This window comes from Corylus avellana, chromosome ca3 (assembly GCF_901000735.1).
Source record: "Corylus avellana chromosome ca3, CavTom2PMs-1.0".
In the NCBI taxonomy this organism is placed as follows: Eukaryota; Viridiplantae; Streptophyta; class Magnoliopsida; order Fagales; family Betulaceae; genus Corylus; species Corylus avellana.
In genome coordinates, this window is record NC_081543.1 from 5,482,864 (window position 1) to 5,510,856 (window position 27,993).

The following is a 27,993-nucleotide window of genomic DNA, read 5'->3' on the forward strand; positions in this document are numbered from 1 at the left end:
TAGAATTTGTGAAAGTAACAGGGTTCCTTTTTTCTCAAGCATATAGACTTACATAAGGTCCAATTTAAATAATTTTACACAATTCTATATTGGCCACTCACACTTCTTACATATTTCTAATGTGGGACTATATCTTTTTACAATAACACATATATACTCAACAATTTTTCTTTTATGTGTGAGTCCATCACCACATTGCTACACTCTTCCTCAAACGAAAGCCTTTTATCAATCTTATGGGCCCTCTCCAAGATCACTTGTAGGCTATGTGAGTTTTGCCCGCGCCACGCACCTTTGCCCCTACTTCATGGACTCTCGTTGTGCCTTGGACACAATGACCTTTGGGCTTACTAAAAGGCTCCCCAAAGTATCAATCTCCCTACCATAAACACTGGTGGTTAGATGCTTGTTTCAACTTTCAACCTGGGCAAAGCTTCAAGTTGATCCTTTAGAGATGATGTTTAGATTTGGAGATGGCTTTAATATTAGTTCAGAAAATAATGTGATTTTCTTATTGTCTATTATTTGTAGCATTTTGAAGTCTTGCCTAGCTAGTGATAGATCATGTCCAGAATGAACCTACTACCAGGTCTTAAAATATTGTATCTTAGTGGCAAATGTAAACTCATCAACATCCTCTTGGTCTTGTGTCAGCGATGTGCATGTGCATAGGAGGTCTTTTTCTAATCAAAAAAGAAAAATTAGTTTACACATTTCTACTATATTTGCCACTTTGAAATGGTTGTTCCTTGCAAATTTTTCTGCAAATAAGGGACCTTGCTGCAGTCAATTGTCATAGTCGTAGTAGTATACCATGACCATTTTTTTTTTGATAAATAATGTATGTTCATTCAAAGTGTAGAAAAGTGCAACCCAGGTACCATACAAATAATGTATGGTACTTAACATACATGTATTTATGCATCTGCAAAGAAATTATACTCCCGAATATTTTCAATAATTATTCGAACTGCAGAAGATGTGGTTGCTACGGTAAGGAGGGAAAAGAGAAAAATGTTAGACAAGTGCCACACCTTCTTTTCCACTCTTGCTGTCTTTCCCTTCACCTGTCAAAGTGATAAAGCAAACACGATTTAGTTCAAGTTTAATTACTTTATCTTCTTTAATCTTTATTGTAAAGCAGCACAAAATATATGTATTACCTTGATGAAAATCAGGCTTGGGAAGATAAAGGTTATGGGTATGAGCGTAAATGATCCTAACAAGTTTACAAAATCCCCCATGAAAGGAAAAGCTGCTGTCACAAATGTATTGAATGTGAAGAGGAGTGCTCGCAGGAGGAATCTACGTTTGATGTTTTCTTTTGAATTGATGCTTTCATTGAGCCTGAGGAACCTAGTATCAAGTGTCTCATGAATTGGTGCGACAAACATCTGAGTTCATCATCAAAACAAGGGGCAAGAGGTCAGCCAAAAAATCATTGTAAGTCATAGCAGTAACTAGAGAATAATCATAAGACTGATATGTAGGATCAAGTTAACCACAAGGGTCCTAAATATAGTTGTATTATTTATTTATTTTGATAAGTAAGAAATGCATTTTATTAAAATGCGTGAAACGCCCCTAAGTACATATGCAGTATACACAAAACATTCCAAATGAGCAAGAAACCTAATCCCTCAAACCCACATAACAACAAAGCCCAAAAACCACTAGAGGCACTCAACACTAAAAAACATGAGTCTTGCCTTTCCTCTGCCTAGAGGATGCTCCCTTAGCATCATAGTTGATGGAGCACTCTAAATTCAGAAGCTTCCTTCTATACCCTGTACCTTCCTAAGGGGTAATCTCTATGGTGGCATATAGTTGTATTAATTGCTTCGATCTTTTAACATTATTATGATAGAATTTGAATTTTTATGTACTGTCTAAAATTATCTTAGTGATATAAGACTCTCCAAATAGAACTTTCATAGGTCAAGACCATTTGATTTTTCCATAGTTCAAGGCTGAGGAGATTCTTATTCTGCAGACAATGGATAAATCTGAACTTGATATTAAAAAGAAGTCAAAAATCTTACATGCTGGGAGACTATAGACTGTAGAATGACACAAGCATTAATGATGACCTTGGCCCATTTAGGACCGCTTAGCTCTTCATGAAGGTATACAGATACCGCTGAGCCATAAGCCCAGTACCCTACAATGATCACACCATAGTAGACTATGAGCCCCACGGTAAATTGTACATATAAGGCTTTCCTCATGTTATTGACTGCTGGCTTTCGCAAAGTTGACTGCATGGTGAACACACAAATATTGAAGTGAATATAGATATTTAGACAAACTTCCTCTTTGAGATTCATCTTTGGTTGTATTAACCTGTATTTCTAGTAGCAAGCCAGAGTTGTTGCAAACAATAATGGCCGAAATTGCACCAAAGGCATTGAAAACTTTGCCCACTTTACTTCCAGGTATCTCATAATCTCTACTTCTGTTATATTTCCCTTCAAAAAGAATTAATTCACTGTTTAGCCTGCTTAAGTATATAGATATGTGCATAAATGGTACAGGACTCCATAATTTTGAAGAGGAAAGAGGTTGAAAGCAAAGGATATCTGTACCATCATGAATCAATACCAATAGAATGATGGTGATGAAAGTGAAAGTGAGGATGGTAGAGACTCCAAGCCAACTTCTCATTGCAGACATTGTTGGAATAACAAGTGCAAATATGAAGTAGGCTGCTCCGGTGATGATGATGAAATATTGGAGCCTCAAAGGTGAGTCACTAAGTTCTGAATTGATCTCCTGCTTCCATTGAAACAACCAAGAATAGGGCTTTAGTACACAAGAAGAGGCAAATAATTATATACACCCCTATTTGCATTTACTTTTTTACTATCTGAAATTATTTAAATATACCTTTAGTGCTTTACCACCGAGGAGAATGAAACCCATGTTTCCAAGAAGAAGGGTCAAATATTGAGACACCCAAGTGATGTAATACATTTCTCTGCCTAGGAACAGAAAGAGACAAATAAGTAATCTACTTCTATTTGTCTGTCCCATTGCATTTTTCTGTTGGTATGTGGAAAAACTCAACAAAAAGAAAGCCCATAAGATCTCTGTATCTAATGAACCTCTGACCATCAATGAAGTGAAATGCTGCCAAGAGCCAGTTAGCATAGGCAGAAAAGAGCCCCACAACAAACAGGCATATGATACCCCATGTCCAACCCAAAGGCACCAACATGAGATTTGAAAAACTGAGTATCCATCCGCAGTTGAAACCTGTCACTAGCAGCAATCCCACTTGTTGCCATGAATCTATAAATTCATACCAATTAATAAATAGTTAGGCATCCATCCAGTTAAGGCATAAACTTAAATCTTTTATCACTAAACATGAACAAAACAAAGACTGGAACTTGAAAGAGAAAAATACCATGGTCTGTGGTATGAGCAGAAGTAAGACCATACTTATGATTCTCACTGCCCTTTGTTTGACCTTGTTCTATGCTCAATGGTTCCACACTCCTCATTTCCCCTCCTGTTTCCATTGCTTCTATGCAGTAATTAACTTGCCTTCTTGTATAATGATATCATGGGGTGGCTAGAGTTGTATAAATGCCGTGTCTAAAGTATCTACAACGACAGAAATCTCAACTGGGTGTAGACTTTTATAAATGCCCTGTCTAGAATATTGTTTTGGGGGTGTCAGTTAGAATCTAATGGCTGAAAATTAGGTATATTTGTTTGGATTTAATGATGATTCTGCCTGATCATTTCATCATTATTGCATAGCATCATGGGCCACAAGCTGTTTCTTCTATGCATGTACGTAATCGTGTCATTACAGTTCCTTTTCAAACATATTTGTCTCATATAGTGTTAAAATTGTAATATATAAGAGATGTAATATTTACGTTGTTCGACATAAATACTTAAAATCCACATGTCAGAAAAAATTCAATTAATAAATACAACACAAAAAAAATATAAGAAACACTCGAATCCCAAATTTTATTATTATCCAACTCTCTTAATCAAGGCCTAGAGAGTAAAGATCCTCTGTTTTAATTCTCTACTCATACTGTCATAGAAAACGAAATGGAAAGTGTGTGAATATATCAAAGCTCATGAACTTATATATATATGTATATATATATATATTATTCTTTCAAATTGCCAGCCATTACTGAAGAGAAATGTTAAGATCAAAATGGTAGTTCCAAATGTTGGGTGATTTCAGAGGCTTAGCATGCTTATCTTATCTACAAGCCGCCCACTGCAGCCAATGAATTCATATATATGCTGAGTGGACTTCAATTTCAACGGCTAGTTGCGGCCAAAAGTGGAATTGCGATGTTTTGTTTGCTTCCGCGTTTAATTGATTCATATGAAAACTCAACAAATACTTTTTTTATATTTTGATTCAATCATATTAATTTATAAATATCAACTTTTATTTATACTATAAAGATATTAATAAAAAAAACAAAAAAAAAACCCAACTTACAAATGATTATATTTTCATGTAATCTGAAGACTTTCCGAGGAAAAATATATGAGAATAGAATGTCTTCGAAAGTGGGTGGGATTAAAATTCAATGTAATTGCTTGTCCATATTGTTTACAATTAGGATAGGCAATTGTGAGAGAGAGCCCTTGTAGCCTACCTGGTTGGGCAGCTCAAGACTTATTCGGGCAGGTATGCCTCATAAAGGATCCTCTCACAATTGCTTAGCAAAAGGTGTATGAGAGCAGCGCTAAATGGTTTACGCGGATGAGAAGCATAGACCATTTTATGCATCGTAAATGTTATTTCTTCTAAAAATATCTTCAGGTTGAACAATATTTTATGTGACACTAAACACTTAAAAATAAGAAAAATCTTTTTCAAAAAACATTTTAAAACCTAAATGAAAAGTTAGGCAGGTACTCATCAAAAAAAAAAAAAAAAAAAGAGTTAGTCAGGAAATTAAAAGCACAATTGAGAGTATGCTGGAAATCCAAGGAAGAATCTCATACGTCTCTTTAAGCAAGACTCATATAACGTATGCCTGTCTGTTGCAGCATAAAATTTTTATTAGAATTTTTTTTTGTTTTCCCACTTTTTTAAATTTTTATTAGAATGATAATAACTTATTATTAAAAATGTTAAAGAAAACACTGACACTGACACTTGACACTTATTAGTTAGAAAAAATTTCCTCCGAACTCTCTGTCCTTATTCATCTTCATAGTGGATGGATGACGTCATTGATATGTAGGTAGGGAATCACATAATTTCTTGTTTTGTGTAATTTATTATAATAATTATTTATGACTCACAGCCTGCCAAAGTATAGAAACCTAAAAAGTCAAAACATGTGGATGACCCTCAAAGCCACGTCAGCTGGGCCTCACACGGCTTAAATCCAATCGGAACTCTCCAGAATCCTGGCGGATGTGTTGCTGACATGGCTCCATAACTGTACGATTGAGCTGGAACTGCATGGGAAACAACAGGACCCGGCAGTTGAAGTCTCCAATACTCCAACGACTAATCGCCCTCAATTGCACCTTTTTCTCGGATAAACATCATCAACTAGTCTGTCCAAGTCATATATTGTATGTTTTTTTATTTGAAAAACACGTGTGTGTATATAATATGCTATATATAGACAGTGGGTGGGTCGATCACAATTCTCAATCTCTTCCGTAGTTTCTATATATATTCACCCATTTACCAAAGCAAACTCTTGAGTGCTGGTGTTTCTGGAGCTGAAAATGACGATCACAGCCACGCCGAGTGTCAAGGACGGATGTCTTCTGGTGAGGGGCAAGGTGGTGTCGACAGGGGTGCCGGAGAACGTCGTCGTTTCTCCGGTTGGCTCCGAGGCGGCTTTCATTGGTGCAACCTCAACCACTCCAAGTTCACGTCATGTTTTTAGTCTTGGTGTTCTTGGGTGAGTTTCTAAGCTCTCTGCCTCTACATTTCCTTCCTGAAATATCTTATATGTACTTCTCTGTTCTCTTTACATGATATGTTTGGTTGGTCAGAAGATGTTGGAAGAGGTTTGAAAACGTTGATGCAAAAAGCAATTCAACCCCAATTACTAAGTATTTTTGTTAAGAATTGTGCGCATAATCTACTTGATGCATGTTCTGAATTAAAAGTAAAACCAAGGAGGCTTTGAGACAAGATATGTCTCAAAGCCTCAGCTGGTTGGGTCATAGAAATCATATTTCGAATCAGCAATGACATATACTTTGTCAAAATTATATGAAAGAAATCAGTGGCTTGAAATGAAAAACATTAAACATTACTACTACCTGTATCCCATAAGTAAAAAAAAAACAGAAGTTATGTTGTTACTCATAATTGTATACGTGATTTTTACTTTGTCCTGTTACTTATAGTTTGACATGAAAAATATGTGGCCATTATAGGGAAGGATACAAGTTCTTGTCTCTCTTCAGAGTAAAAATCTGGTGGATGATTCCATGTGTTGGGAAATCGGGTAGTGAAATTCCCATCGAAACGCAAATGCTTCTTTTGGAAGCAAGAGAAGAGTCTGTCCTGCTTGATGGAACTTCTTCTGGTCCAAATACTGAAGACACCTTCTACGTCCTCTTCTTGCCTGTGTTGGATGGACAATTTAGGACAAGTTTGCAGGGGACTCCCATAAATGAGCTCAAGTTTTGCGTTGAAAGTGGTCAGTTAGCTTTTCTAGTAATTTTTTTGTTTTTTGTTTTTCCTTTAGTTTCATATGTTGAACTAGATTTCATTTTGTTCTGGTTTTCTATTTTGCTGTTTGTCAATCTTCAGGAGATGTCAATGTTCAATCCTCCCAATCACTGGAAGCAGTATTCATAAACTCTGGGGATAACCCGTTTGAGCTCATTAAGAATTCTATCAAGTATGTTTATTTAATTTCCTTTCTATATTGTTTATCAATGTAAAGTAGCCATTTGCATATTCTTACACTTCCATATGTATAATAATGCAGGATACTAGAGAAGCACAAAGGTACTTTTAGCCACATTGAAAACAAGAAGGTAACAAAGATCCAAATACTTAACCAGTTGACAGCTTGTGCTCATTTCATTCAAACGAATTTACTTATTGTGCTTGAATCTACAGATACCAGCCCATTTAGACTGGTTCGGATGGTGCACTTGGGATGCTTTCTACACTGAAGTAAATCCACAAGGGATCGAAGAGGGTCTTCAGAGGTATAATAAGAAATTCATGGTGCTTGAGTAAAAGTTGCATCAATCTGAATCTTGCTCCATAAGTTGAAATACTGTCTCTTCAATTCTGTTTTCCTGCAGTTTCATGGAAGGAGGATGTTCACCCAAATTTCTGATAATTGATGATGGATGGCAAGAGACGGTAAATGAGTTCCAGAAAGAAGGTGAACCAGTAATTGAAGGGATACAGTAAGTGTTCTTTTCCTTTTATAGGAATAATAACCATTCTATAAAGTATAAGCAATCTGTGTCAGTTTGTTAATCGTCCATCCTGTTTCTTTGGTTGATCAATAGGTTTGCAACCAGATTGGTAGACATCAAAGAAAACAATAAGTTCAAGAGTTCAGGTTCAGATAATTCATGCATTCATCTCCATGATTTTGTTGATGTCATCAAAGACAAATATGGATTAAAGTAAGCTTTCTAGTCTGTTATGGAATTCTATTTTTTTAGTAGAAACTCATTAAAAGTTTCAGTAATTTTGACCATGTATACTTAAATTATGCATGCAGGTTTGTTTACGTCTGGCATGCTTTGGCTGGTTATTGGGGTGGCCTGTTGCCATCATCAGAAATAATGAACAAGTACAACCCAAAGATTGCCTATCCAATCCAGTCACCTGGTAACACAGGGAACCTTAGAGACATTGTCATGGACATCTTGGAAAAATACGGAGTTGGGATTATAGACCCCCAAAAAATCTTTGAGTTTTATAACGATCTCCACAGCTATCTTGCAAGCAGTGGTGTGGATGGAGTCAAGGTGGATGTTCAGAATTTGATAGAAACATTGGGTTCTGGGTACGGTGGACGTGTATCATTGACAAGATGCTATCAAGAAGCACTTGAGCAATCTATTGCAAGGAACTTCAAGGACAATAACCTGATTTGCAGCATGAGTCACAACTCAGACTCAATCTACAGGTTTGCCTACTCTCCTGATATCAGACACATATAATAAAATTATGTTTACCTAGTTGGAATGTAGTTTCTGATAAGTTTGTTTGCTTTCAGTTCAAAGAAGAGTGCGGTTGCAAGAGCATCAGAGGATTTCACGCCAAGAGAACCAACATATCAGACCTTACATATCACCTCTGTGGCTTTTAATAGTCTTCTTCTAGGGGAGATTGTGGTTCCAGATTGGGACATGTTCCAAGTAAGATGTCCTACACATTTTATTCCCTTCCCACCAAGGAGCTGGTACTACTAATTTCGTTTGATACTTTGTTGATACTCTGCTGAATTTTTAATCTCTGGCAACTCAACATAATATTTGAAACTTGATTAGTTTCTTTTGGAAAACTTAACATAGTCATAGATATGTAGCCGATACAATTAAATCTAAGTGTTTGTTCTTCTTCATTCAGAGCAAACATGATACGGCTGAATTTCATGCTGCAGCAAGAGCATTAGGTGGGTGTGCGATATATGTAAGGTGAGACACAAAAGCAGTAACTGTAGATTTGTTTTACATGAGAATGCTATTTTATGCTTAACTTTTATTTTCCATGTGGGGAAGAAAATTCTTATGTGTTACTCAATTTTTATACAGTGACAAGCCTGGCAATCATGATTTCAACATCCTCAGAAAGCTCGTATTGCCTGATGGGTCAGTCTTAAGAGCAAGATATGCAGGGCGGCCTACCCGAGACTGCTTATTTCAAGACCCAGTGACGGACGGAAAAAGGTGCAGTTATTTCTCAAATTCATCTTCTATGACTCTCAGCTGAATTAGTTTTTCCCTTTAAAATCAGTGCATTCTAATCACCATGTGTATTGACTCTTTGCAGTCTGTTGAAAATATGGAACTTGAATAAGTTATCTGGGGTCCTTGGTGTTTTTAATTGCCAAGGAGCAGGAAGTTGGCCACTGAAAGAAGTAGCTCAAGATATTTCTAGTGCCACATCTACATCTTCCTTAATCTCATGTCATGTGAGTCCCCAAGATGTTGAATTTCTTGAAGAGATAGCAGATGAAAGTTGGAATGGAGATTGCGCAATATACGCCTTCAGTTCAGGTTAACTTTTTCTTTCTCCATGTTAATTTGACCAAATAAACTGAAGGCTGAAAGTCGACTTCTGTAGAATAATTTGAAGTTTTTTTTTTTTTTTTTCTTAATATTTCAGGATCTCTTTCTAAATTGCCAAAGAAAGGAACACTTGAAGTGTCCTTGAGAACTCTAACATGTGAAATATACACCATCTCCCCAATCACAGTAAGTAGTCTAACCAAAAAATTATTTCCTACAAAATCTCTTAATTTCTACTTAGTCTAATGCCAATCATGTGCTTATGGAATGAATAGGTTTTCAGTAATGATCTTCTTTTCGCTCCAATCGGATTGCTTGACATGTACAACTCAGGAGGGGCAGTAGAAGCCCTGAACTGCACCATGGATCTCCCAGGGTGCACAATAAAAGTCAGAGGACGAGGCTGTGGCCGGTTTGGATCATATTCGAGCACCAAACCGAGACAATGTATGGTAGATATGAAAGAAGAGGAATTCACATACAATGCTGAAGATGGATTATTGACAGTTAAACTTCAAGGTGAATGCAAATTGAGGGACATTGAGTTTGTCTATTGAGGTAAGTGTGTCTGAGGAATTATACAGTTGAGTTGACGAGGGAGTTAATACTGTTGCATGGGATCAACACGATTTGGTTCATGTGAATTGTAAACAGTTTGAGGTAGAAAGTATCATGTAAACGACTTGTACTTGTATCGCAACATGTACAACCTTTCCTCTTATGTTTTCTGTTTCTGTTTTCCCTTGTATATGATAATTATATATATGATACTTCACTGTTTTGGATTAAGCAACCAAAACAGATTTCCTCAAACGTTCATTTTATCAATGCCCCAAACGTTGCTATTCAATGTTCCCCTTTTTATACTGCTGTTGTTGATAGCGGTGGGGGCTCAGAGATGAGTCATTCTATTCATCACCTCATTATTCTCTTTTCATCTTCCACAACTGATGTTGCTTAGTCCTTATAGCATTTAGTGCATGGGGATTATTATATCTTTGATTGTAAGGACCATGCTACATCAACTTTAAAGATGAATAGAATTAGTCGAGAAAGGAACTAGGTGGAAGACAGAGAAAGATGGTAAGAATATAATAAAAAAAAACGAAAAACAATATTTAAAAGAAAGTAGAGAAGATAATAGTATAGATAATTGTCATAGTGTATATAGAAAAATCAATAGCTAAAGTAAAGAATTACTTTTGATTAGGTATTTTAGACAATGCTATTGAAGATGCTCATATATCAACAATCTATTGTCTGTTTAACGTCATCTAGACTCAACTTTGATGTACATATGAAAATGTGAATGTGGCAGGGCTGATTGCCCTCTATAGCTGGATTTGTAACTCACATTTTTTGAGTGCTAAGATGTACAGAAATTTTTATAAAACTTGTGTTTAAATGTTGGTGCATCCCTGTTACTAGGCAGCCTAAGAGAGTAGAGTGGTATTGTGGGTTTCTCATATTAAATTGTTTGGGATAAATGAATTCTGCAACAATTCTAGTTCTGTGTTATTCTGTAAGCCAATAAGAATTGAGTTTTTCTCTAACCTAATTTGGAGGAAATTCTTCTAACATAATCTATAAAAATGTTATGTTTCACTTTTTCATGTGAAAAATATGTATTTAAATTTTTAAATAGCGTGTAATACCACTCAAAGTAGAAAAGCCATAAAAGAAAAAGAGAATGAAACAAAGCATTATTTTTCATGATGGTTTTGGTGTTATCCCCCTATGTCTAAAAGACTAAAACATCCATTCATGCCGAACAACACATCATTAATAGTGGGCCTCCATAAAATTGTCTCAAAGGCCAGAATTGTCCAGCCCATTTGGACCCTACACATCCAACCCAAAAACAAAAATCTCACAGGTTTGTACGACACTGCCCCTCCTTTTTCTTTTTCCCGATAAACCCTTCTACTCTTCTCCACCCCTTATCCTTTTTCTTATAAAGGGTCTTCTCACAATTGTTTAGCGGAAGGTATAAGGAAGTAGGGCAAAGTGGTTTACACACATGAAAAGCATAGACTATTTTACACATCGTAAATGTTATTTCTTTTAAAAATATCTTCAGGTTGAACAATATATTATGTGACACTAAACTCTTAAAAATAAGAAAAATCTTTTTCAAAAAACATTTTAAAGCCTAAATGAAAAGTTAGGCAGATATTCATAAAAATAAATTAAAAAAAAAAAATTAAAAAGAAAAGAAAAGTTAGGCAGGAAAAGCACAATTAAGAGTAGGCCGGAAATCCAAGGAAGAATCCCATGTCTCTTTTATCAAGGAGAAGTGCTAGGGAGCTAAATAAATGAACTTAATTTTTTTTTTTAAATTGATGTGACAGACCGTGAGTCGCAGACAAGGAAGAGAGAATTGCATTTTTTTAATTAAAAAACCCTTGCCACGTCAATTTGAAAATTTTTCTGAGTTTATTTGTTTGACTCTCTAGCACTTCTTTTTATCAAGACTCATATAATGGAGGCCGTTTGTTGCAGCATAAAATTTTCATTCATTTTTTTTTCCCCCCACTTTTAAGTGTTTAGGGCAGTTAAAAACTTTGGTCAAACCAATAACAAATTCAACCGACCAAAAAAAAAATTAATGGTGCATGGACACAAATTTCCTTCAAATTAGTTTAGAGAAAATTTCATTCAACTCACTCTAATAATTAATAAGTGCCGAACGTCAACTAACATGTTTAGATTTTTCAAAATATAATGTTTGGATTTCTAATTTAATAGAATGATAATAACTTATTATTAAAAATGTTAAAGAAAACATGTCTCTCTCACATGTTATACGACACTCGACACTTACTAGAATAATTCTAAAAAAATTTCCTCAAACTTTGTCTTTGTTCATCTTCGCCAGTGGATGGATGACGTAATTGACATGTAGGGAATCACAAAAATTCTTGTTTTGTGTAATTTATTATAATAATTATCTATGACTCACAGACTTTAAACAGCCTGCCAGTCAAAACATGTGGATGGCCCTCAAAACCACGTCAGCTGGTCCTCACACGGCTTAATCCAATCGGAACTCTCCAGAATCCTGGCTGATGTGTTGCTGACATGGCTCCACGACTCTACAATCGAGCTGGCACTGCATGGGAAACAACAGGGCCCCGGCGGTTGAAGTCTCCAACACTCCAACTACTAATCGCCCTCAATTGCATCTTTTTCTCGGATAAACATCATCAACTAGTCTGTCCAAGTCATATATTGTATTTGTATGTTTTTTATTTGAAAAACACGTGTGTATATAATATGCTATATATAGAGAGTGGGTGGGTCGTTCTCAATTCTCAATCTCTTCCATAGTTTCTATATATATTCACCCATTTACCAAAGCAAACTCTTGAGTGCTGGTGTTTCTGGAGCTGAAAATGACGATCACAGCCACGCCGAGTGTCAAGGAGGGATGTCTTCTGGTGAGGGGCAAGGTGGTGTCGACAGGGGTGCCGGAGAACGTCGTCGTTTCTCCGGTTGGCTCCGGGGCGGCTTTCATTGGTGCGACCTCAACTACTCCAAGTTCACGTCATGTTTTCAGTCTTGGTGTTCTTGGGTGAGTTTCTAAGCTCTCTGCCTCTGCATTTCCTTCCTGAAATATCTTATATGTACTTCTCTGTTCTCTTTACATGATATGTTTGGTTGGTAAGAAGATGTAGGAAGAGATTTGAAAACGTTGATGCAAAAAGCAATTCAACCCCAATTAATAAGTTTTTTGGTTAAGAATTGTGCGCATAATCTAGTTGATGCATGTTCTGAATTAAAAGTAAAACCAAGGAGGCTTTGAGACTAAGATATGTCAGCTGGCTGGGTCATAGAAATCATATTTCAAATCAGCAATGACATATATATACTTTGTCAGAATTATATGAAAGAAATCAGGGGCTTGAAATGAAAAACATTAAACATTACTACACCCTGTATCCCATAAGGAAAAAAAAAAAAAAAAAGAAGCTATGTTGTTACTCAGAATTGTATACGTGATTTTTACTTTGTCCTGTTTCTTATAGTTTGACATGAAAAATATGTGGCCATTATAGGGAAGGATACAAGTTCTTGTCTCTCTTCAGAGTAAAAATCTGGTGGATGATACCATGTGTTGGGAAATCGGGTAGTGAAATTCCCATGGAAACGCAAATGCTTCTTTTGGAAGCAAGAGAAGAGTCTGTCCAGCTTGATGAGATTTCTTCTGGTCCAAATACTGAAGACACCTTCTACATCCTCTTCTTGCCTGTGTTGGATGGACAATTTAGGACAAGTTTGCAGGGGACTCCCATAAATGAGCTCAAGTTTTGCATTGAAAGTGGTCAGTTAGCTTTTCTAGTTGTTTTTCCTTTAGAAAATTTGTTGAACTAGATTTCATTTTGCTCTGGTTTTCTATTTTGCTGTTTGTCAATCTTCAGGAGATGACAATGTTCAATCCTCCCAATCACTGCAAGCAGTGTTCATAAACTCTGGGGATAACCCGTTTGAGCTCATTAAGAATTCTATCAAGTATGTTTTTTTAATTTGCTTTCTATATTGCTTGTCAATGTAAAGTAGCCATTTTCATATTCTTACACTTCCATATGTATAATAATGCAGGATACTGGAGAAGCACAAAGGTACTTTTAGCCACATTGAAAACAAGAAGGTAACAAAGATCCAAATACTTAACCAGTTTGACAGCTTGTGCTCATTTCATTCCAACGAATTTACTTATTGTACTTGAATCTACAGATACCAGCCCATTTAGACTGGTTCGGATGGTGCACTTGGGATGCTTTCTACACTAAAGTAAATCCACAAGGGATCAAAGAGGGTCTTCAGAGGTATAATAAGATATTCATGGTGCTTGAGTAAAAGTTGCATCAATCTGAATCTTGCTCCATAAGTTGAAATACTGGTCTCTTCTATTATGTTTTCCTGCAGTTTCATGGAAGGAGGATGTTCACCCAAATTTCTGATAATTGATGATGGATGGCAAGAGACGGTAAATGAGTTCCAGAAAGAAGGTGAACCACTAATTGAAGGGATACAGTAAGTCTTCTTTTCCTTTTATAGGAATAATAACCATTCTATAAAGTAGAAGCAATCTGTATCAGTTTGTTAATCGTCCACCCTGTTTCTTTGGTTGATCAATAGGTTTGCAACTAGATTGGTAGACATCAAAGAAAACAATAAGTTCAAGAGTTCAGGTTCAGATAATTCATGCATTGATCTCCATGATTTTGTTGATGTCATCAAAGACAAATATGGGTTAAAGTAAGTTTTCCAATCTGTTATGGAATTCTATTTCTGTATGAGAAGCTTATTAAAAGTTTCAGTAATTTTGACCATGTACACTTAAATTATGCATGCAGATTTGTTTACGTCTGGCATGCTTTGGCTGGTTACTGGGGTGGTGTGCTGCCATCATCAGAAGCAATGAAGAAGTACAACCCAAAGATTGCCTATCCAATCCAGTCACCTGGTAACACAGGGAACCTTAGAGACATTGTCATGGACATCTTGGAAAAATACGGAGTTGGGACTATAGACCCCCAAAAAATCTTCGAGTTTTATAACGATCTCCACAGCTATCTTGCAAGCAGTGGTGTGGATGGAGTCAAGGTGGATGTTCAGAATTTGATAGAGACATTGGGTTCTGGGTACGGTGGACGTGTATCATTGACTAGACGCTATCAAGAAGCACTTGAGCAATCTATTGCAAGGAACTTTAAGGACAATAACCTGATTTGCTGCATGAGTCACAACTCAGACTCAATCTACAGGTTTGCCTACTCTCTTGATTTCAGACACATATAATAAAATTATGTTACCTAGTTGGAATGTAGTTTCTGATAAGTTTGTTTGCTTTCAGTTCAAAAAAGAGTGCGGTTGCAAGAACATCAGAGGATTTCACGCCAAGAGAACCAACATATCAGACCTTACATATCACCTCAGTGGTTTTTAATAGCCTTCTTCTGGGGGAGATTCTGGCTCCAGATTGGGACATGTTCCATGTAAGATGTCCTACACATTTTATTCCCGTCCCACCAAAGAGCTGGTACAACTAGTTTTGTTTGATACTTTGTTGATACTCTGCTGAATTTTTTAATCTGTGGCGACGCAACATAATATTCGAAACTGGGTTAGCTTCTTTTGGAAAACTTAACATAGTCATAGATATGTAGCCATACAATTAAATCTAAGTGTTTGTACTTCTTCATTCAGAGCAAACATGATACGGCTGAATTTCATGCTGCAGCCAGGGCATTAGGTGGGTGTGCGATATATGTAAGGTGAGACACAAAAGCAGTAACTATTGATTCGTTTTACATGTCTTCTGAAGAGAAGCTATTTTATGCTCAACTTTTATTTTCCATTTGGGGAAGAAAATTCTTATGTGTTACTCAATTTCTATACAGTGACAAGCCTGGCAATCATGATTTCAAAATCCTTAGGAAGCTAGTATTGCCTGATGGGTCAGTCTTAAGAGCAAGATATGCAGGGCGGCCTACTAGAGACTGCTTATTTGAAGACCCGGTGATGGACGGAAAAAGGTGCAGTAATTTCTTAAATTCATCTTTTATGACTCTCAGTCTGAATTAGTTTTTCTCTTTAAAATTAGTGCATTCTAATCACTATGTGTGTTGACTCTTTGCAGTTTGTTGAAAATATGGAACTTGAATAAGTTATCTGGGGTCCTTGGAGTTTTTAATTGCCAAGGAGCAGGAAGTTGGCCACTGAAAGAAGTAGCTCAAGATATGTCTAGTGCCACATCTACATCTTCCTTAATCTCACGTCATGTGAGTCCCCAAGATGTTGAATTTCTTGAAGAGATAGCAGATGAAAGTTGGAATGGAGATTGCGCAATGTATGCCTTCAGTTCAGGTTAACTTTTTCTTTCTCCATGTTAATTTGACCAAATAAACTGAAGGCTGAAAGTCGACTTCTTTAGAATAATTTCAAGTTTTTTTTTTTCTTAATATTTCAGGATCTCTTTCTAAATTGCCAAAGAAAGGAACACTTGAAGTGTCCTTGAGAACTCTAACATGTGAAATATACACCATCTCCCCAGTCACAGTGAGTAGTCTAACCAACAATTATTTCATACAAAATCTCTTAATATCTATTTAGTCTAATGCCAATCATGTGCTTATGGTGTGAACAGGTTTTCAGTAACGATCTTCTTTTCGCTCCAATCGGATTGCTTGACATGTACAACTCAGGAGGAGCAGTAGAAGCCCTGAACTGCACCATGGATCTCCCAAGGTGCACAGTAAAAGTAAGAGGACGAGGCTGTGGACGGTTTGGATCATATTCGAGCACCAAACCGAGACAATGTATGGTAGATATGAAAGAAGAGGAATTCACATACAATGCTGAAGATGGATTATTGACAGTTAAACTTCAAGGTGAATGCAAATTGAGGGACATTGAGTTTGTCTATTGAGGTAAGTCTGTCTGAGGAATTATACAGTTGATGAGGGAGTTAATACTGTTGCGTGGAATCAACACGATTTGGTTCATGTGAATTGTAAACAGTTTACAGTTTTGAGGTAGAATGTATCATGTAAACGACTTGTTTACTTGAATATAACTTTTTATTAATCATGTAAACGACTTGTACTTTTATCGCAGCATGTACAACCTTTCCTCTTATGTTTTCTGTTTCTGTTTTCCCTTGTAAACAGCACTCTGCCTCATTGGTTATATATAGATGATACTTCACTGTTTTGGATTTAGCAACCGAAACAGATTTCCTCAAACGTTCATTACATCGATGCCCCAAACGTCGCTATTCAATGTTCCCCTTTCTACACCGCTGCTGTTGGTAGCGGTGGGGGCTCAAAGATGAGTAATTATATTGATCACTTCATTATCCCCCTTTCATCTTCCACAGCTGATGTTGCTTAGTCCCAATAGCATTTAGTGCATAGAGATTAATTTTTTGGTTGCAAGGACCATGCTACATCAACTTTAAAGATGAGAGTGAGATAATACTGTGATGAATAGAATTATTTGAGAAAGAAACAGAAGAAAGTAGATGGAGTGGTAGAATTATTTGAGAAAGAAATAGAAGAAAGTAGATGGAGTGGGGTGCCGACAAGTCTCACTTTGGGGGTGTTTGTTAAACCCCCTCACATCCACCACACTATTCACTTCATTTTTTTCCCAAAAAAATATTATTACTTTTATATCAAATCATTCACTTTTTATATCACATCATTTACTTTTTATTACTATTCAAATAAAAAAATCACTACAAAATAAAATTTTTTACTTTCCAATACCACTTTTTCATTTTCCCATACCAATTATTATTATTATTATTATTATTTTATTTTTTATCCATAAACAATGCCGTGGTCCATAAACAGTATCGTGTAGTTTAACAAACAAGGCCTTTGTTGCCTAAGTTAAGTCATTTGAGAAAAGTTTGCTCAATACATAATAATTGAGTATGTCCTTTATACCTAGCGTAGGGGCCTATTTATAGGCTAAGAGGTAAAGTCCAACTTGGATTAGGGTTTTTACCCCCAACTTGACATAGGAGTGTTGAGAGTTTAAAATGAACCTGGGCTCCTACTCTAGTTTAACTTGGAGTAAGACTGTTAACCCAGATTTTTCTAGTAGAGTCTCATTCAGACTTGGATTGTATCTCTCTCGTAGCTCTATAAGCTTGTCATTGGCCTTGAGTCCTAGGATCTGATGGGAATCTAATGGGCCGGTTGAATGAAATTATTCCCAAAAAAGATAGTAGAATAGAGAATATGTCATAATAATCAATAGCTAAAGTAGAAAATTACTTTTTGATTAGGTATTTTAGATAATGCTATTGAAGATGCTCATACATCAACAATGGGGTCTTGCCTCTATTGTCTGTATAATGTCGTCTAGACTCAACTTTGATGTATATATGAAAACGTGAATGTGGCAGGGCTGATTGCTCTCTACAGCTGGATTTGCTAACTCACATTTTTTGAGTGCTAATTAAGATGTATAGAAATTTTTATAAGACTTGTGTTTAAATGTTGGTGCATCCCTGTTACTAGTTTGCCTAGAGAGTAGAGTGGTATTGTGGATTTCACACATTAAATTGTTTGGGATAAATAAATTCTGTTACACTGTTATTTTTGTGTTATTATGTAAGTTAATATGGACTAGGTTGGTAAAAATTCTTTAAACTTAGTCTATAAAAACGTCATGTGTCACTATGAGAAAAACACATACTTTTTAAATAGCACGTAATACCACTCAAAGGAGAAAAACCATAAAAGAAAAGAGAATGAAACAAAAGCATTATTTTTTCATGATGGTTTTGGTGTTATCCCCCTATATCTAAAAGACTAAAACATCCATTCATGCCGAACAACACATCATTAATAGTGGGCCTCCATAAAATTGTCTCAAAGGCCAGAATTGTCCAGCCCATTTGGACCCTACACATCCAACCCAAAAACAAAAATCTCACAGGTTTGTACGACACTGCCCCTCCTTTTTCTTTTTCCCGATAAACCCTTCTACTCTTCTCCACCCCTTATCCTCATCCTCCTCTAAAACCTCTCTCTCTTTCTCTCCCTCTCTCTCTGGAAATGGCTTCTGTAACCACACCAGTCTTCAAGTCCTTGTCAATGGCAGAGTCATCATGCTTACTCACTATGCCGCCACTCTTCACTGGCAACACGAAAAACCCATATCCAATTCTCTCTATCCCATCCATACCCATCAAACTCCACCTCTCGTGCTCTCACTCTTCACTGTTTTCCCCACCTCTGTCCTTTAGAAACAAAACCCACTCTTCCTCCATAGCCAGCTTTGCAGCCCAGACCTCAGACTGGGCCCAACAAGAAGAAGACAACAACACCATCACCATTGACCAGCAAGAACATGAAGCTGGGACCGAGGCACGTGTTTCGGATTGGAAAGCCGAGGGCGAGGATTCTTTTATCGAAGGTGTTGAAGCAGAGGCAGAGAGTGGTGAAGATGGGGACTTTAAGGAGGGAGAAGAAGAGGAAGAGCAGTTTGTGGAACCGCCAGAAGAGGCTAAGCTTTTTGTTGGGAATTTGCCTTATGATATCGATAGTCAGAAATTGGCTTTGCTTTTCGAGCAGGCCGGGACGGTGGAGATCGCTGAGGTGATGTTTATGGCTTTTGGTTTTTGCGATGTTTGTGTTTTTTGGGAGTTTTAGGAGGTTATGATATGTGGGTGTGATTTTGGTTAGTTTCTGTGGTTGTAGGTTATTTACAATAGGGATACTGATCAGAGTCGTGGCTTCGGGTTCGTGACGATGAGTACTGTTGAGGAAGCTGAGAAGGCGGTAGATATCCTCAACCGCTATGTAAGTTGCTTCTACTTGTGTTCTCTTTTTTCAGACTATTTTTATGTAGTTGTTTTTCAGAGATCTCTTTGTAATTTGAGTGTCTAAATATTTACAGCATGTCTGTACCCAAAATTGGATAGGAGTTGAAGCAATTAAGAAGGGAAGTGAACAAATAAACGATGAGAAATAACTGAAGAAATTAAGAAAAGAAAATCCAAAAATCTTGTACAAGGTTGTCGACCATAGAGGGAATGTAGTCATAATATAGCAATGACGAGGAGGAGGATGAGAGACTTTGATCATTTGAGGGTACTAGCACCAAGTAGCCCAAACTAGCCGAAATTATGTCTCATTGACGGAAATAGTTGGGTTGAACTCCTGGTCAAATCCATGAGCATCAATTCTTTTACTTAAAATTGGAGAGAGAGAGAGAGAGAGAGAGAGAGAGAGATGGCATATTTGATGGTTCTTTGTCATGAGTAGACAAAGTTGCTAGTGACGAAGAGAATATGTGCATATGCATCCAAATTTCAGCAACCAGTATATGAAATTTATGAGTGGCATTGTCTGGGTTGCACAGTCTGGATGTTTACAGGAGGTACGACTGTTATGGTGTTAATTGGTGATTTGCTGATAGCAATAAAGTAGAAGCAAAGAGTAGTGTTTATGGTGATTAGTAGCAAGTTTACACAGATCCCACAGTTGAAGTTGAATCACTCTTTAGTGAAGCTCTTTTTAAGGGATTGGTTTATCTGGTCATGGACTTGTTTGGAGGAACCGGACCTAAGGGGTTTTCTTTGAGGTTAGTAGGTGCGGCAATGCTGATTGCCAGAATAGTGTGCACAACCTATATATCACTGTAATAAATTGAAGAATTAAATAGAATAATCACAAAACTAGGTTGAACTAGGATATTACATTGTTAGCTCAGAAAGATGTATATATTTGTTACTGGTAAGTTCAAATGCGTTAAAATGCACTCAATGGGACTGAACCCACGACCTCACCCTCCACCTTGCTATAAAGGGAGGAAGTACCATTTGAGCCAAAGCTCAATTGGCAATTTTATTTATGGCGTCTCTCCATGACATTTATAACATCATTGTAATCTTGCACATAAGGCTGCAACGTAAGGCAAGCCTTGAAAAAGAGATGTGCCCTTTACATATATATGCAGGAGAATTTCAGTTAAAATGCAAGTATTTTGGTCCTTAAAGGGTAGCCTAATCAACTAAAGACTACACCTCATGTAGCGGAGGTTACTAATTCGAATCTCTCCTCCCCCTTCCCTTGGGAACAAAAAATTACTTATAAAAAAAACAGCGAGTCCATGGGCCTTCCAAATTGTGGGGTTTTACCATTTTTCATCCTTTCCTGTGGCTTGTCTGACATAATAATGGTTGGACATTCTTTTTCTTTAATTTTAAATAGATATTTAGACATTTTTCTAAACTTACCATAATCTTAACAAGCGTGAAATTTTCTGGTGCAAAGTTGCCCTTAATAATGCCAATAACACGTACATCAGACACTCTATTTGGCACCGTGAATGGCATGCTAGAAGGATTTCACTTACTCTTGTGGTAGTGGACTGGATATGTCTTTTGTGTGCATCTTGTGCAGTGACGGAAGCAAGAAATTGTTGCGAAGGGGATGGAAGACAATTGGGAGACAATGTGAAAGTTGATGAGAATAAGGAAAGCAGAGAGTTGAGGGGAAGGATGGAGGAAAGTCGCATGTTTTGCATTTTGGGAACAGAAATCTTTTTAGTTCATAAAAATTTTATGGAGATTTTTTTTTTTTTTTTTCTTTCAAAAAAGTTTAAATATTTTATTTCATAAAGGTTAAAGGTTTTTTTTTTTTTTTGTTGCAAATTTTGAAGAGATTAAAGGGTTTTTAGATTTTTTGGAGGGGCGATAGAGTTTTTCTTAAATTTTTGGAGAAGTCAAATAGGGTATTTTCATATTTGTAGAGAAGGGCTAGGGGTCTTTTCCAACTTTTTGGGAGGTTCATGGCATGTCAAGGGATTCTTTTTCAAATTTATGAAGAGATTAAAGAAGTTTTTTAGGTTTCTAGAAAGTGTGGAATTTTCCTTAAATTTTTGGAAGAGTAAAATGGGACATTTTCATATCTTTACGTTCAACTTTTTGGGGAGTCATTTTCATATTTTTATAGAGTGGCAGGGGGTTTTCAAATTTTTCGGGTGGCCACCCCACTGATTTTGCGGTAAAGTATGTTTTCTCCTTTTATTTTGGTGTGGTGTGCTCATCTGTTGGCACTGCCATTAGCTCTCTTGTGACTAGCATACATACGGCCCAGGTGTTTGTTAAGATCCCAAGTTTCTTCTCTGTGTTTTTCCTACTGCTCGTCTCTTTGTGGTTCTTTTTCAGTTCTCAAAGGTGACATTTTCAGGGGGAAGAAAGTTTGGCCATTTAAGTTGTAATCTCTCCAGCGAAATTATTATCTATCACATGGTGGAGAGGAATTTGCTTAGCTGGAATTTTTCTTTTTTGAATTGCTTTTAAAATTCTATTGCAAATACCAGGTTATGCTTACTTTTTAATAACTTCAATTTCTTTTGCTTGGTTTTGAATTTCTAATCTTTGAATAACCAAATGCATTTATGGAATAAAGAATTGCCAGTACTGGAATCGACCATGCAGTTCCAGAAAGGATTTGCTTATTATTTACCGGAATATCCTCTCTCTTTTAGATACACATTAATGGCTGTGTTGAGCTGTCTCAGATTTTGCCTTCCTGTTTTTTTTTTTTTTTTAAATCTTTTTTATTAGGAATTAGATGGAAGGTTGTTGACTGTTAACAAGGCTGCTCCAAGAGGAACTCAACCAGAACGCTCCCCTCGCACATTTGAACCTGCCTTCAGAATTTATGCTGGTAACCTGCCATGGGATGTGGATAATGAGCGCCTGGAGCAGGTTTTCAGCGAACATGGTAAGGTGGTGGAAGCTCGGGTGGTCTATGACAGAGAGACTGGTCGTTCTCGTGGTTTCGGCTTCGTAAAAATGTCGAGTGAGACTGAAATGAATGATGCCATTGCTGCTCTTGATGGACAGGTATGCACCTTTTTCCCTTCTTTGTTAAAGCAAGCTGTTTCATCCAATATGATCTCTAAATGCAAAACTTTCAAGACCAAAAGGACATACTTAATGAGAACTTTTAAGCACTAGTTAGTAGCCATGTCTCTAAGTGTATACTCTCTTATGTGGCAATAGAAATTACCATTGGATTCAAAATTCAATGGTAATTTTTACTGTCACGTCTACTTGAAACTGCACATAGCATTTTTCATCTCCGAGAACATGTTTACCTAATCTCATTTGGGTTTCCTGGTGCTGCAGAGTTTGGATGGGAGGGCGCTAAGAGTGAATGTTGCTGAAGAAAGACCAAGGCGTACATTCTGACTTGAGAGAATGTGAATCTCAACGCCTACTGGTGCTGGTGTCTTATTCTATAGTGAGGTTTTTCCTGTCAGCTAGTTTTAATTGAGAATGTAATGTTTTTTTTTTCGGTTGCAGTTGGAAATAATACAAAATTTACAATTGAGTCCAAATTTTTTTGGCTAATTATAGTTGTTATTACTGCTCTAGGTCCAGTGCCCACTTAATATTTTGGTTCAGAGATGGGCTATTATTAGTTCTAACACATGCTGACAGGCTTTGGATATCCCGAATTTTCACCATGATTGGCATTTCAGGCAATAATGGGTTCCTTCATAGACTTTCTTATGTCAGAGGCCTCCATTTGAGAGGGCTGTAAATTATACAGAACGCAATCATATTAAGCCCATAATCTCTCAACTACGCTTCAAGGACATCCTAGCTCCTCTGTTACCATGTTGCTCTATATTGAGCATGCCAACAACTCATTATGCCAAGTAACTACTGAAGGACTAAATTACCAAATTACTACACCATCAAAACAAAAGTGATTTTTTTTATATTTTTTGCTGGGCAAAATCAACAATGCAGGGGAATAGGGTTAAATCATGCGAAACAGGGTGAATTTTAGGACGAAAAGTTCTTGAGGGGGAGCGATTTGCGAATGTTGGGCGAGATGATAGTTTAGCACAGCATGAATGAGAACCAATGAATCAGCTTCCAAAGAGAGGTTATGTAGCCCAAGAGTGTACAACTTGTTGATGGCCAAAAGTCCAAATTAAGATGTCAGCATAATGTGACACTTGAAGAATGTGTAGGTACTATGTAGAGGATGCTGTCAGCTGAGTCTTGATCAGAAAGTCGCCGATCTGGTTCCGTTGGTGGGTGGGCGTCGCCAGAGGCTGAAGGTGTGGGGGTGGGGGAGAGAGAGCAGCGTAGCGTGTGGGGAGAGATGAGTTTTGGGGGGAGATGTAGGTTATGGATTTTCTTTTCTTTTTTGTTTTTTAAAAATCTGATAATAGTGGTTTGGTTAGAGGAATGCTTCTCTTCATTCCCAAGGCCATCTACTCACCATCTCATGTGAGTGCATCTTGACTTTTTCAGAAAACAAAAAAAAATTATTATTATTAAGACACATAGATGGTGCAGAGAATGCAAATGAGCATTTCTTGTTTGGTTAACTTATACCACCTAAAAATGGTTCATCAACTTTTAGATGAGAATCATTTCCCTCGTTTTAGAGATAATAACAAGAAGATATAAGAGGGTAAAAAAACCCTGCTCGAACAAGAAAACTCCTCTCACACACCTCTGTCCAAAGAAGAAGGGTCGGGAGTAAAAGAAAAGATTTCCAATTGTAAAAAATCACGGTCCGGTTTTACCTGCCTAAAAATAACAACTTTGCTTTACATCTCAAATATTAATTTTCTTCTGAAATTTCTTCGTTATCTGATCGAGACATTTTTGTTTTAGTGGCAAACATTGATAGGAAGCCCTAGGTATTTCATATTGCTAAAAATTTATTTATTTATTTTTCTCGAAATAAGTAGATGCAATAGTATTTGTGGTGTTTGTGGTATTTCATATTGGTATTTTTCTCCTACATTTTACTGAAGTGAATCATGTACTTGTTTCTATTGACTCTTTGCCCCAACCAATTCTCATAAATATCCATAGCCAACAGGATAAAAGTAGCTCCCCTTTGTGTGGTGTTTGTAAAAGGGAACTATAATACTATCTGAGGTAGGCGATTTGGTGGATCCCAGTGGTGTTTGTCATCAAATCGTAGCACACTACGTTGTCACATTTGTGTTCTTTACAAGTACCTACATATAAAGCTCTCATCACTACAGATTTCTGTAAACATGCATTTAGACAAGGCATTCAGACTCTACTAGATCACGTATTATTTTGCATAGAAGATCAACGGCATCATATATACAGAAAGGAGAAAAACAAACACAAAGTAGTAGCGCAACCCCAACTTCAACTACAGACGCCTCCAGGAAAGAAATCTATCCCGCCTTCAGGCGCCTCGCAACTGAGCATCTCGACTAGTGAGAGGTACATAACGAACAGAGGTCTCAGTCCGGACACTCAACGAACCATCCATGTTCTTGTCAATCACCTTCAAATCTTGGAATACAGTTCCAACAGGAATCACCAGTCTTCCTCCAGGCTTCAACTGGTCAATAAGTGCCTGCGGGATTTCTGGAGCTGCTGCCCCAACATGAATAGCATCATAAGGTGCATGCTCCGGCCAACCCAGCCTTCCATCTGTCATTTGATATCAAATGAAAAAACAATGGAAAAATATATTAGCATACTCTCTTTTGATAAGCTACATCATCTAAATTTCAAATTACTTGCGTTGTCAAAAACATACCAGCAACATGCACTGAAAGGGAACCTTCTTTCAATAATGGAGCTGCTGCACTTTTTTGAATATTCTGGATTGAGGAAGATACCAACTCAGGAATATGTTCCACACCCACAGCACGACCTTGTGGTCCAACCATCAGTGCAAAACAAGCTGTCAAATACCCGGTTCCTGAAAAAAGAATCAAGTTAAGGTTTTAAAGAAAAAAAGAGTTAAAAAAATCTAAACTGCAGTTAAGTTAGATTATTACCAATTGGGATTAAACTTGGAAACCAAAAAAATGGCATCTAGCAGTTAATTTTAGGACGCAACTACTTAAGATTATACAGCTGCCTCAGATAATGAGATAAAAAATAAATTATCTAGATAATACATGAATGTATAACAATTGAGCTTATTAAGAAAAACATCGGCACTTAGCTTGTTCTTCCCCGTTTCCTGCCCTTAAGGAAAAGCTGTCCAACCCAAGAGAACAAAATGAGGGAAAGGGGAAAAAATGAGAGAAGGAGCAAACGGCACATCATGCATGTAAACCAAGCATATTTTCACCATCCATTTGGTTTCAGAGGATCCCAAGTACTCATATGGTATGGTTATATGTCAATTAGAATACTCATCTTGAGATGTAATAGGATAGAAAAAATTTTGGGCATAAGGGCGTGAATTATAAAACTACACTAGATGGTGTTAGAACAACACCTGAGCCAACATCCAAAGCATGCATGCCAGGCTGCAAATTCTCCTCTAACAACTGAAGGCATGTGCCATGCATATGAGGGGCAGAAATAGTAGCATTGTAACCTATTGGCACGGGACTGTCATAATAAGGCGCATTCCCATCAGGTACAAACAAAGCCCTATCAATACTCTCCAGAACTTCAGCTACTTTCTTTGATGCGATCACTCCATAGGTCTTCAAATGCTCCACCATTGCTTTGTTCTTATTAATGCTACTTCCACTCCAGAACCGCTGCAAATCACCCTCAAAAATAAAAAAAATAAAAAAGAGAGAAAAGCTTTAGTTCAATATTCCTTACTATTGAACTAAAAGAAAAACTTGAAGCCCATCTCTTAGAAGGTGCACTGAAAACCAGGCAACAAAATTGAGTATATGAGATGGATGCAGCAAACGCTTAAAACCTAAAAAGTAAAAACATACTAAACAAAGAACAATAGCTACAACTGCCACCACTTTCAAACATTTTTTGAGGAAGAAAAAATCGAGCCCGAGCTTGAGCTCATAATAAGTTGAGCCGAGCCGAACTGAACTCGCTCGCGAGCTAGCTCTTATATTTAATTTATTTTTTATTATAAATTTAAACTTTTTTTTTTTTTTTTTTTTACATATCCGCACAAGAGGGGGGGAGGGGGATTCGAACTAGTGACCTCCACTTCATTAAGTGTGGTCCCAGCCGATTGAGCTATCTCTTGGGGACAACTGCCACCACTTTCAAACATGGGAATGAACACAAGCAATTTCACTAACAAGTCACACTAAAAACAAAATCGCAACACCCTTAGTTAGAAAACTCTAAATCTCAATGATTCAGATACCTCCTCAAGTCGCATAGCTTCCACAATAGTGGAAGCTATGGGCTGAGTTCGTGTTTCCAAGGCTTTCGGACATATATAAAGTTGGATATCATCTTTATAAAGGATGCAATGACCCCAATGAAAGAAGTCAGTATTAAATAACATGTCCACAGTACTCGGTAGAAATTGTCCTGAAAATACACGAATCAAACAGTCCGAACAGACCCATATTCACCAATCATCTCAAGTAAAACTTGGTTGCACCACTTCGTCGAAAATTACAAAACCCATATAAGAACAACCATATTGCAATCATAAGAACCAGGGTAACAATTAATAACCACCGCCACGATGACAAAACATCTCGTATATGCATATACATTATATAATCCCCAACGGCATCAAAATATCAAATGCTAGCATGGATGATTTCATCACCTACATTTAGTTTACTTGGGTAATGAAAATAATTCAAGGGCGAACACCATATAATTGATCTCTTTGGTCGAACTAACACATAAAGTGCCAAAAAGAAATGAAATTAGAATCCTGAACTGGGTTTCTCAAAACCTTCTTTCCAAAACCAAAACAAACAAAACGTATAAAAAAAATCTAAACCCCAATTGACTTCCGCTCCCAGATTTTCTAAGCATTCAAACAGAATGTAACAGCACAATTAATCAGTACCCAAAATCGGAAAACCAAACTTTCATAGTTAAATCAATCTCCTTCGCAATCATTTCAGTAAAACCACTCCCAAACCAAACAAGGAAAACCATTAACACCTACATGGCTACATACATTAACTTGTGTGTCTGAATTGTGGAGTACAAAAAAAGAGAGACAAAGAAAAGCTGTATATACCTCCATGCGAAAGAAGAGAGAGTTCCCCGTGAAGAAATTAGGATTTGGGAGCTGAGAAGAGAGCGAGAGAGCTGTGGGCAATAAGGGAGCAGAGACTGTGAGACGACGACGATGATGATGGTGGTGATGACTATGAGGGAGGAGGGTGAAGGTTAAGAGGTGTTTAAGAGGAGGCGTACGATAGCGGCAACCATACGCTAAAGCTGGGGATAGACGCATCTCTTTCACTTTCTACAAAGTACTGTGTGTTCCTCCACCGACTCATATACCCCACACGTGT

General features: G+C 37.1%; 5 protein-coding genes across 6 annotated transcripts; 3 read left to right on the forward strand and 2 right to left on the reverse strand.

Annotated features, from left to right (window-relative positions):
* Window positions 1–178: 178 nt before the first annotated feature.
* Window positions 179–3,587, reverse strand: LOC132173822 (proline transporter 1-like). The gene is made up of 8 exons (XM_059585438.1): window positions 3,410–3,587; window positions 3,067–3,291; window positions 2,887–2,981; window positions 2,586–2,772; window positions 2,344–2,468; window positions 2,043–2,258; window positions 1,164–1,394; window positions 179–1,067 (listed from the first exon to the last, which is right to left on the reverse strand). Exons 1-8 carry the CDS (start codon window positions 3,522–3,524, stop codon window positions 918–920), a joined length of 1,344 nt encoding a protein of 447 aa, XP_059441421.1. The 5' UTR covers window positions 3,525–3,587; the 3' UTR covers window positions 179–917.
* Window positions 2,348–10,044, forward strand: LOC132173820 (probable galactinol--sucrose galactosyltransferase 2). The gene is made up of 16 exons (XM_059585435.1): window positions 2,348–2,435; window positions 2,535–2,744; window positions 5,301–5,915; window positions 6,400–6,665; window positions 6,779–6,869; window positions 6,960–7,008; window positions 7,094–7,185; window positions 7,285–7,392; window positions 7,498–7,617; window positions 7,716–8,126; window positions 8,217–8,358; window positions 8,570–8,637; window positions 8,755–8,889; window positions 8,993–9,219; window positions 9,329–9,417; window positions 9,507–10,044. Exons 3-16 carry the CDS (start codon window positions 5,737–5,739, stop codon window positions 9,786–9,788), a joined length of 2,259 nt encoding a protein of 752 aa, XP_059441418.1. The 5' UTR covers window positions 2,348–2,435; window positions 2,535–2,744; window positions 5,301–5,736; the 3' UTR covers window positions 9,789–10,044.
* Window positions 10,045–12,516: 2,472 nt separating this feature from the next.
* LOC132174797 (probable galactinol--sucrose galactosyltransferase 2) lies at window positions 12,517–16,982 on the forward strand. The gene is made up of 14 exons (XM_059586477.1): window positions 12,517–12,805; window positions 13,290–13,555; window positions 13,653–13,743; window positions 13,834–13,882; window positions 13,969–14,060; window positions 14,161–14,268; window positions 14,374–14,493; window positions 14,592–15,002; window positions 15,092–15,233; window positions 15,445–15,512; window positions 15,639–15,773; window positions 15,878–16,104; window positions 16,208–16,296; window positions 16,385–16,982. The coding sequence occupies exons 1-14, from the start codon at window positions 12,627–12,629 to the stop codon at window positions 16,664–16,666; spliced, it is 2,259 nt and encodes a 752-aa protein (XP_059442460.1). The 5' UTR covers window positions 12,517–12,626; the 3' UTR covers window positions 16,667–16,982.
* A 1,754-nt stretch (window positions 16,983–18,736) lies between these two features.
* Window positions 18,737–23,145, forward strand: LOC132174695 (28 kDa ribonucleoprotein, chloroplastic). The gene is made up of 4 exons (XM_059586338.1): window positions 18,737–19,352; window positions 19,455–19,556; window positions 22,331–22,612; window positions 22,898–23,145. The coding sequence occupies exons 1-4, from the start codon at window positions 18,810–18,812 to the stop codon at window positions 22,958–22,960; spliced, it is 990 nt and encodes a 329-aa protein (XP_059442321.1). The 5' UTR covers window positions 18,737–18,809; the 3' UTR covers window positions 22,961–23,145.
* Window positions 23,146–24,705: 1,560 nt separating this feature from the next.
* Window positions 24,706–27,933, reverse strand: LOC132173610 (protein-L-isoaspartate O-methyltransferase 1-like). 2 transcript variants are annotated; one of them, XM_059585146.1, is made up of 4 exons: window positions 27,714–27,933; window positions 26,016–26,286; window positions 25,323–25,487; window positions 24,706–25,213 (listed from the first exon to the last, which is right to left on the reverse strand). In XM_059585146.1, exons 1-4 carry the CDS (start codon window positions 27,930–27,932, stop codon window positions 24,963–24,965), a joined length of 906 nt encoding a protein of 301 aa, XP_059441129.1. In that variant the 5' UTR covers window position 27,933; the 3' UTR covers window positions 24,706–24,962. The 2 variants fall into 2 exon arrangements, with proteins under 2 accessions (XP_059441129.1, XP_059441128.1); XM_059585145.1 differs by having other exon boundaries at window positions 26,016–26,298.
* Between the last annotated feature and the right edge of the window lie 60 nt (window positions 27,934–27,993).

Excerpts from the sequence above, each read along its gene's own strand:
- LOC132173822 (XM_059585438.1), bottom strand. The coding sequence starts at position 3,524 with ATGGAAACAGGAGGGGAAATGAGGAGTGTGGAACCATTGAGCATAGAA. Across the intron at positions 2,773-2,886 it reads TCGGTGGTAAAGCACTAAAG|GAGATCAATTCAGAACTTAG; the intron begins GTATATTTAAAT and ends CAATGGAAGCAG. Across the intron at positions 1,068-1,163 it reads CAAGCCTGATTTTCATCAAG|GTGAAGGGAAAGACAGCAAG; the intron begins GTAATACATATA and ends TCACTTTGACAG.
- LOC132173820 (XM_059585435.1), top strand. The coding sequence starts at position 5,737 with ATGACGATCACAGCCACGCCGAGTGTCAAGGACGGATGTCTTCTGGTG. Across the intron at positions 7,009-7,093 it reads GCCACATTGAAAACAAGAAG|ATACCAGCCCATTTAGACTG; the intron begins GTAACAAAGATC and ends TTGAATCTACAG. Across the intron at positions 8,638-8,754 it reads GGGTGTGCGATATATGTAAG|TGACAAGCCTGGCAATCATG; the intron begins GTGAGACACAAA and ends ATTTTTATACAG.
- LOC132174797 (XM_059586477.1), top strand. The coding sequence starts at position 12,627 with ATGACGATCACAGCCACGCCGAGTGTCAAGGAGGGATGTCTTCTGGTG. Across the intron at positions 13,744-13,833 it reads CTCATTAAGAATTCTATCAA|GATACTGGAGAAGCACAAAG; the intron begins GTATGTTTTTTT and ends ATAATAATGCAG. Across the intron at positions 14,494-14,591 it reads AAAGACAAATATGGGTTAAA|ATTTGTTTACGTCTGGCATG; the intron begins GTAAGTTTTCCA and ends TTATGCATGCAG.
- LOC132174695 (XM_059586338.1), top strand. The coding sequence starts at position 18,810 with ATGGCTTCTGTAACCACACCAGTCTTCAAGTCCTTGTCAATGGCAGAG. Across the intron at positions 19,557-22,330 it reads TAGATATCCTCAACCGCTAT|GAATTAGATGGAAGGTTGTT; the intron begins GTAAGTTGCTTC and ends CTTTTTTATTAG. Across the intron at positions 22,613-22,897 it reads TTGCTGCTCTTGATGGACAG|AGTTTGGATGGGAGGGCGCT; the intron begins GTATGCACCTTT and ends CTGGTGCTGCAG.
- LOC132173610 (XM_059585145.1), bottom strand. The coding sequence starts at position 27,932 with ATGCGTCTATCCCCAGCTTTAGCGTATGGTTGCCGCTATCGTACGCCT. Across the intron at positions 26,299-27,713 it reads CTCTCTTCTTTCGCATGGAG|GGTGATTTGCAGCGGTTCTG; the intron begins GTATATACAGCT and ends TTTATTTTTGAG. Across the intron at positions 25,214-25,322 it reads CCTTTCAGTGCATGTTGCTG|ATGGAAGGCTGGGTTGGCCG; the intron begins GTATGTTTTTGA and ends ATCAAATGACAG.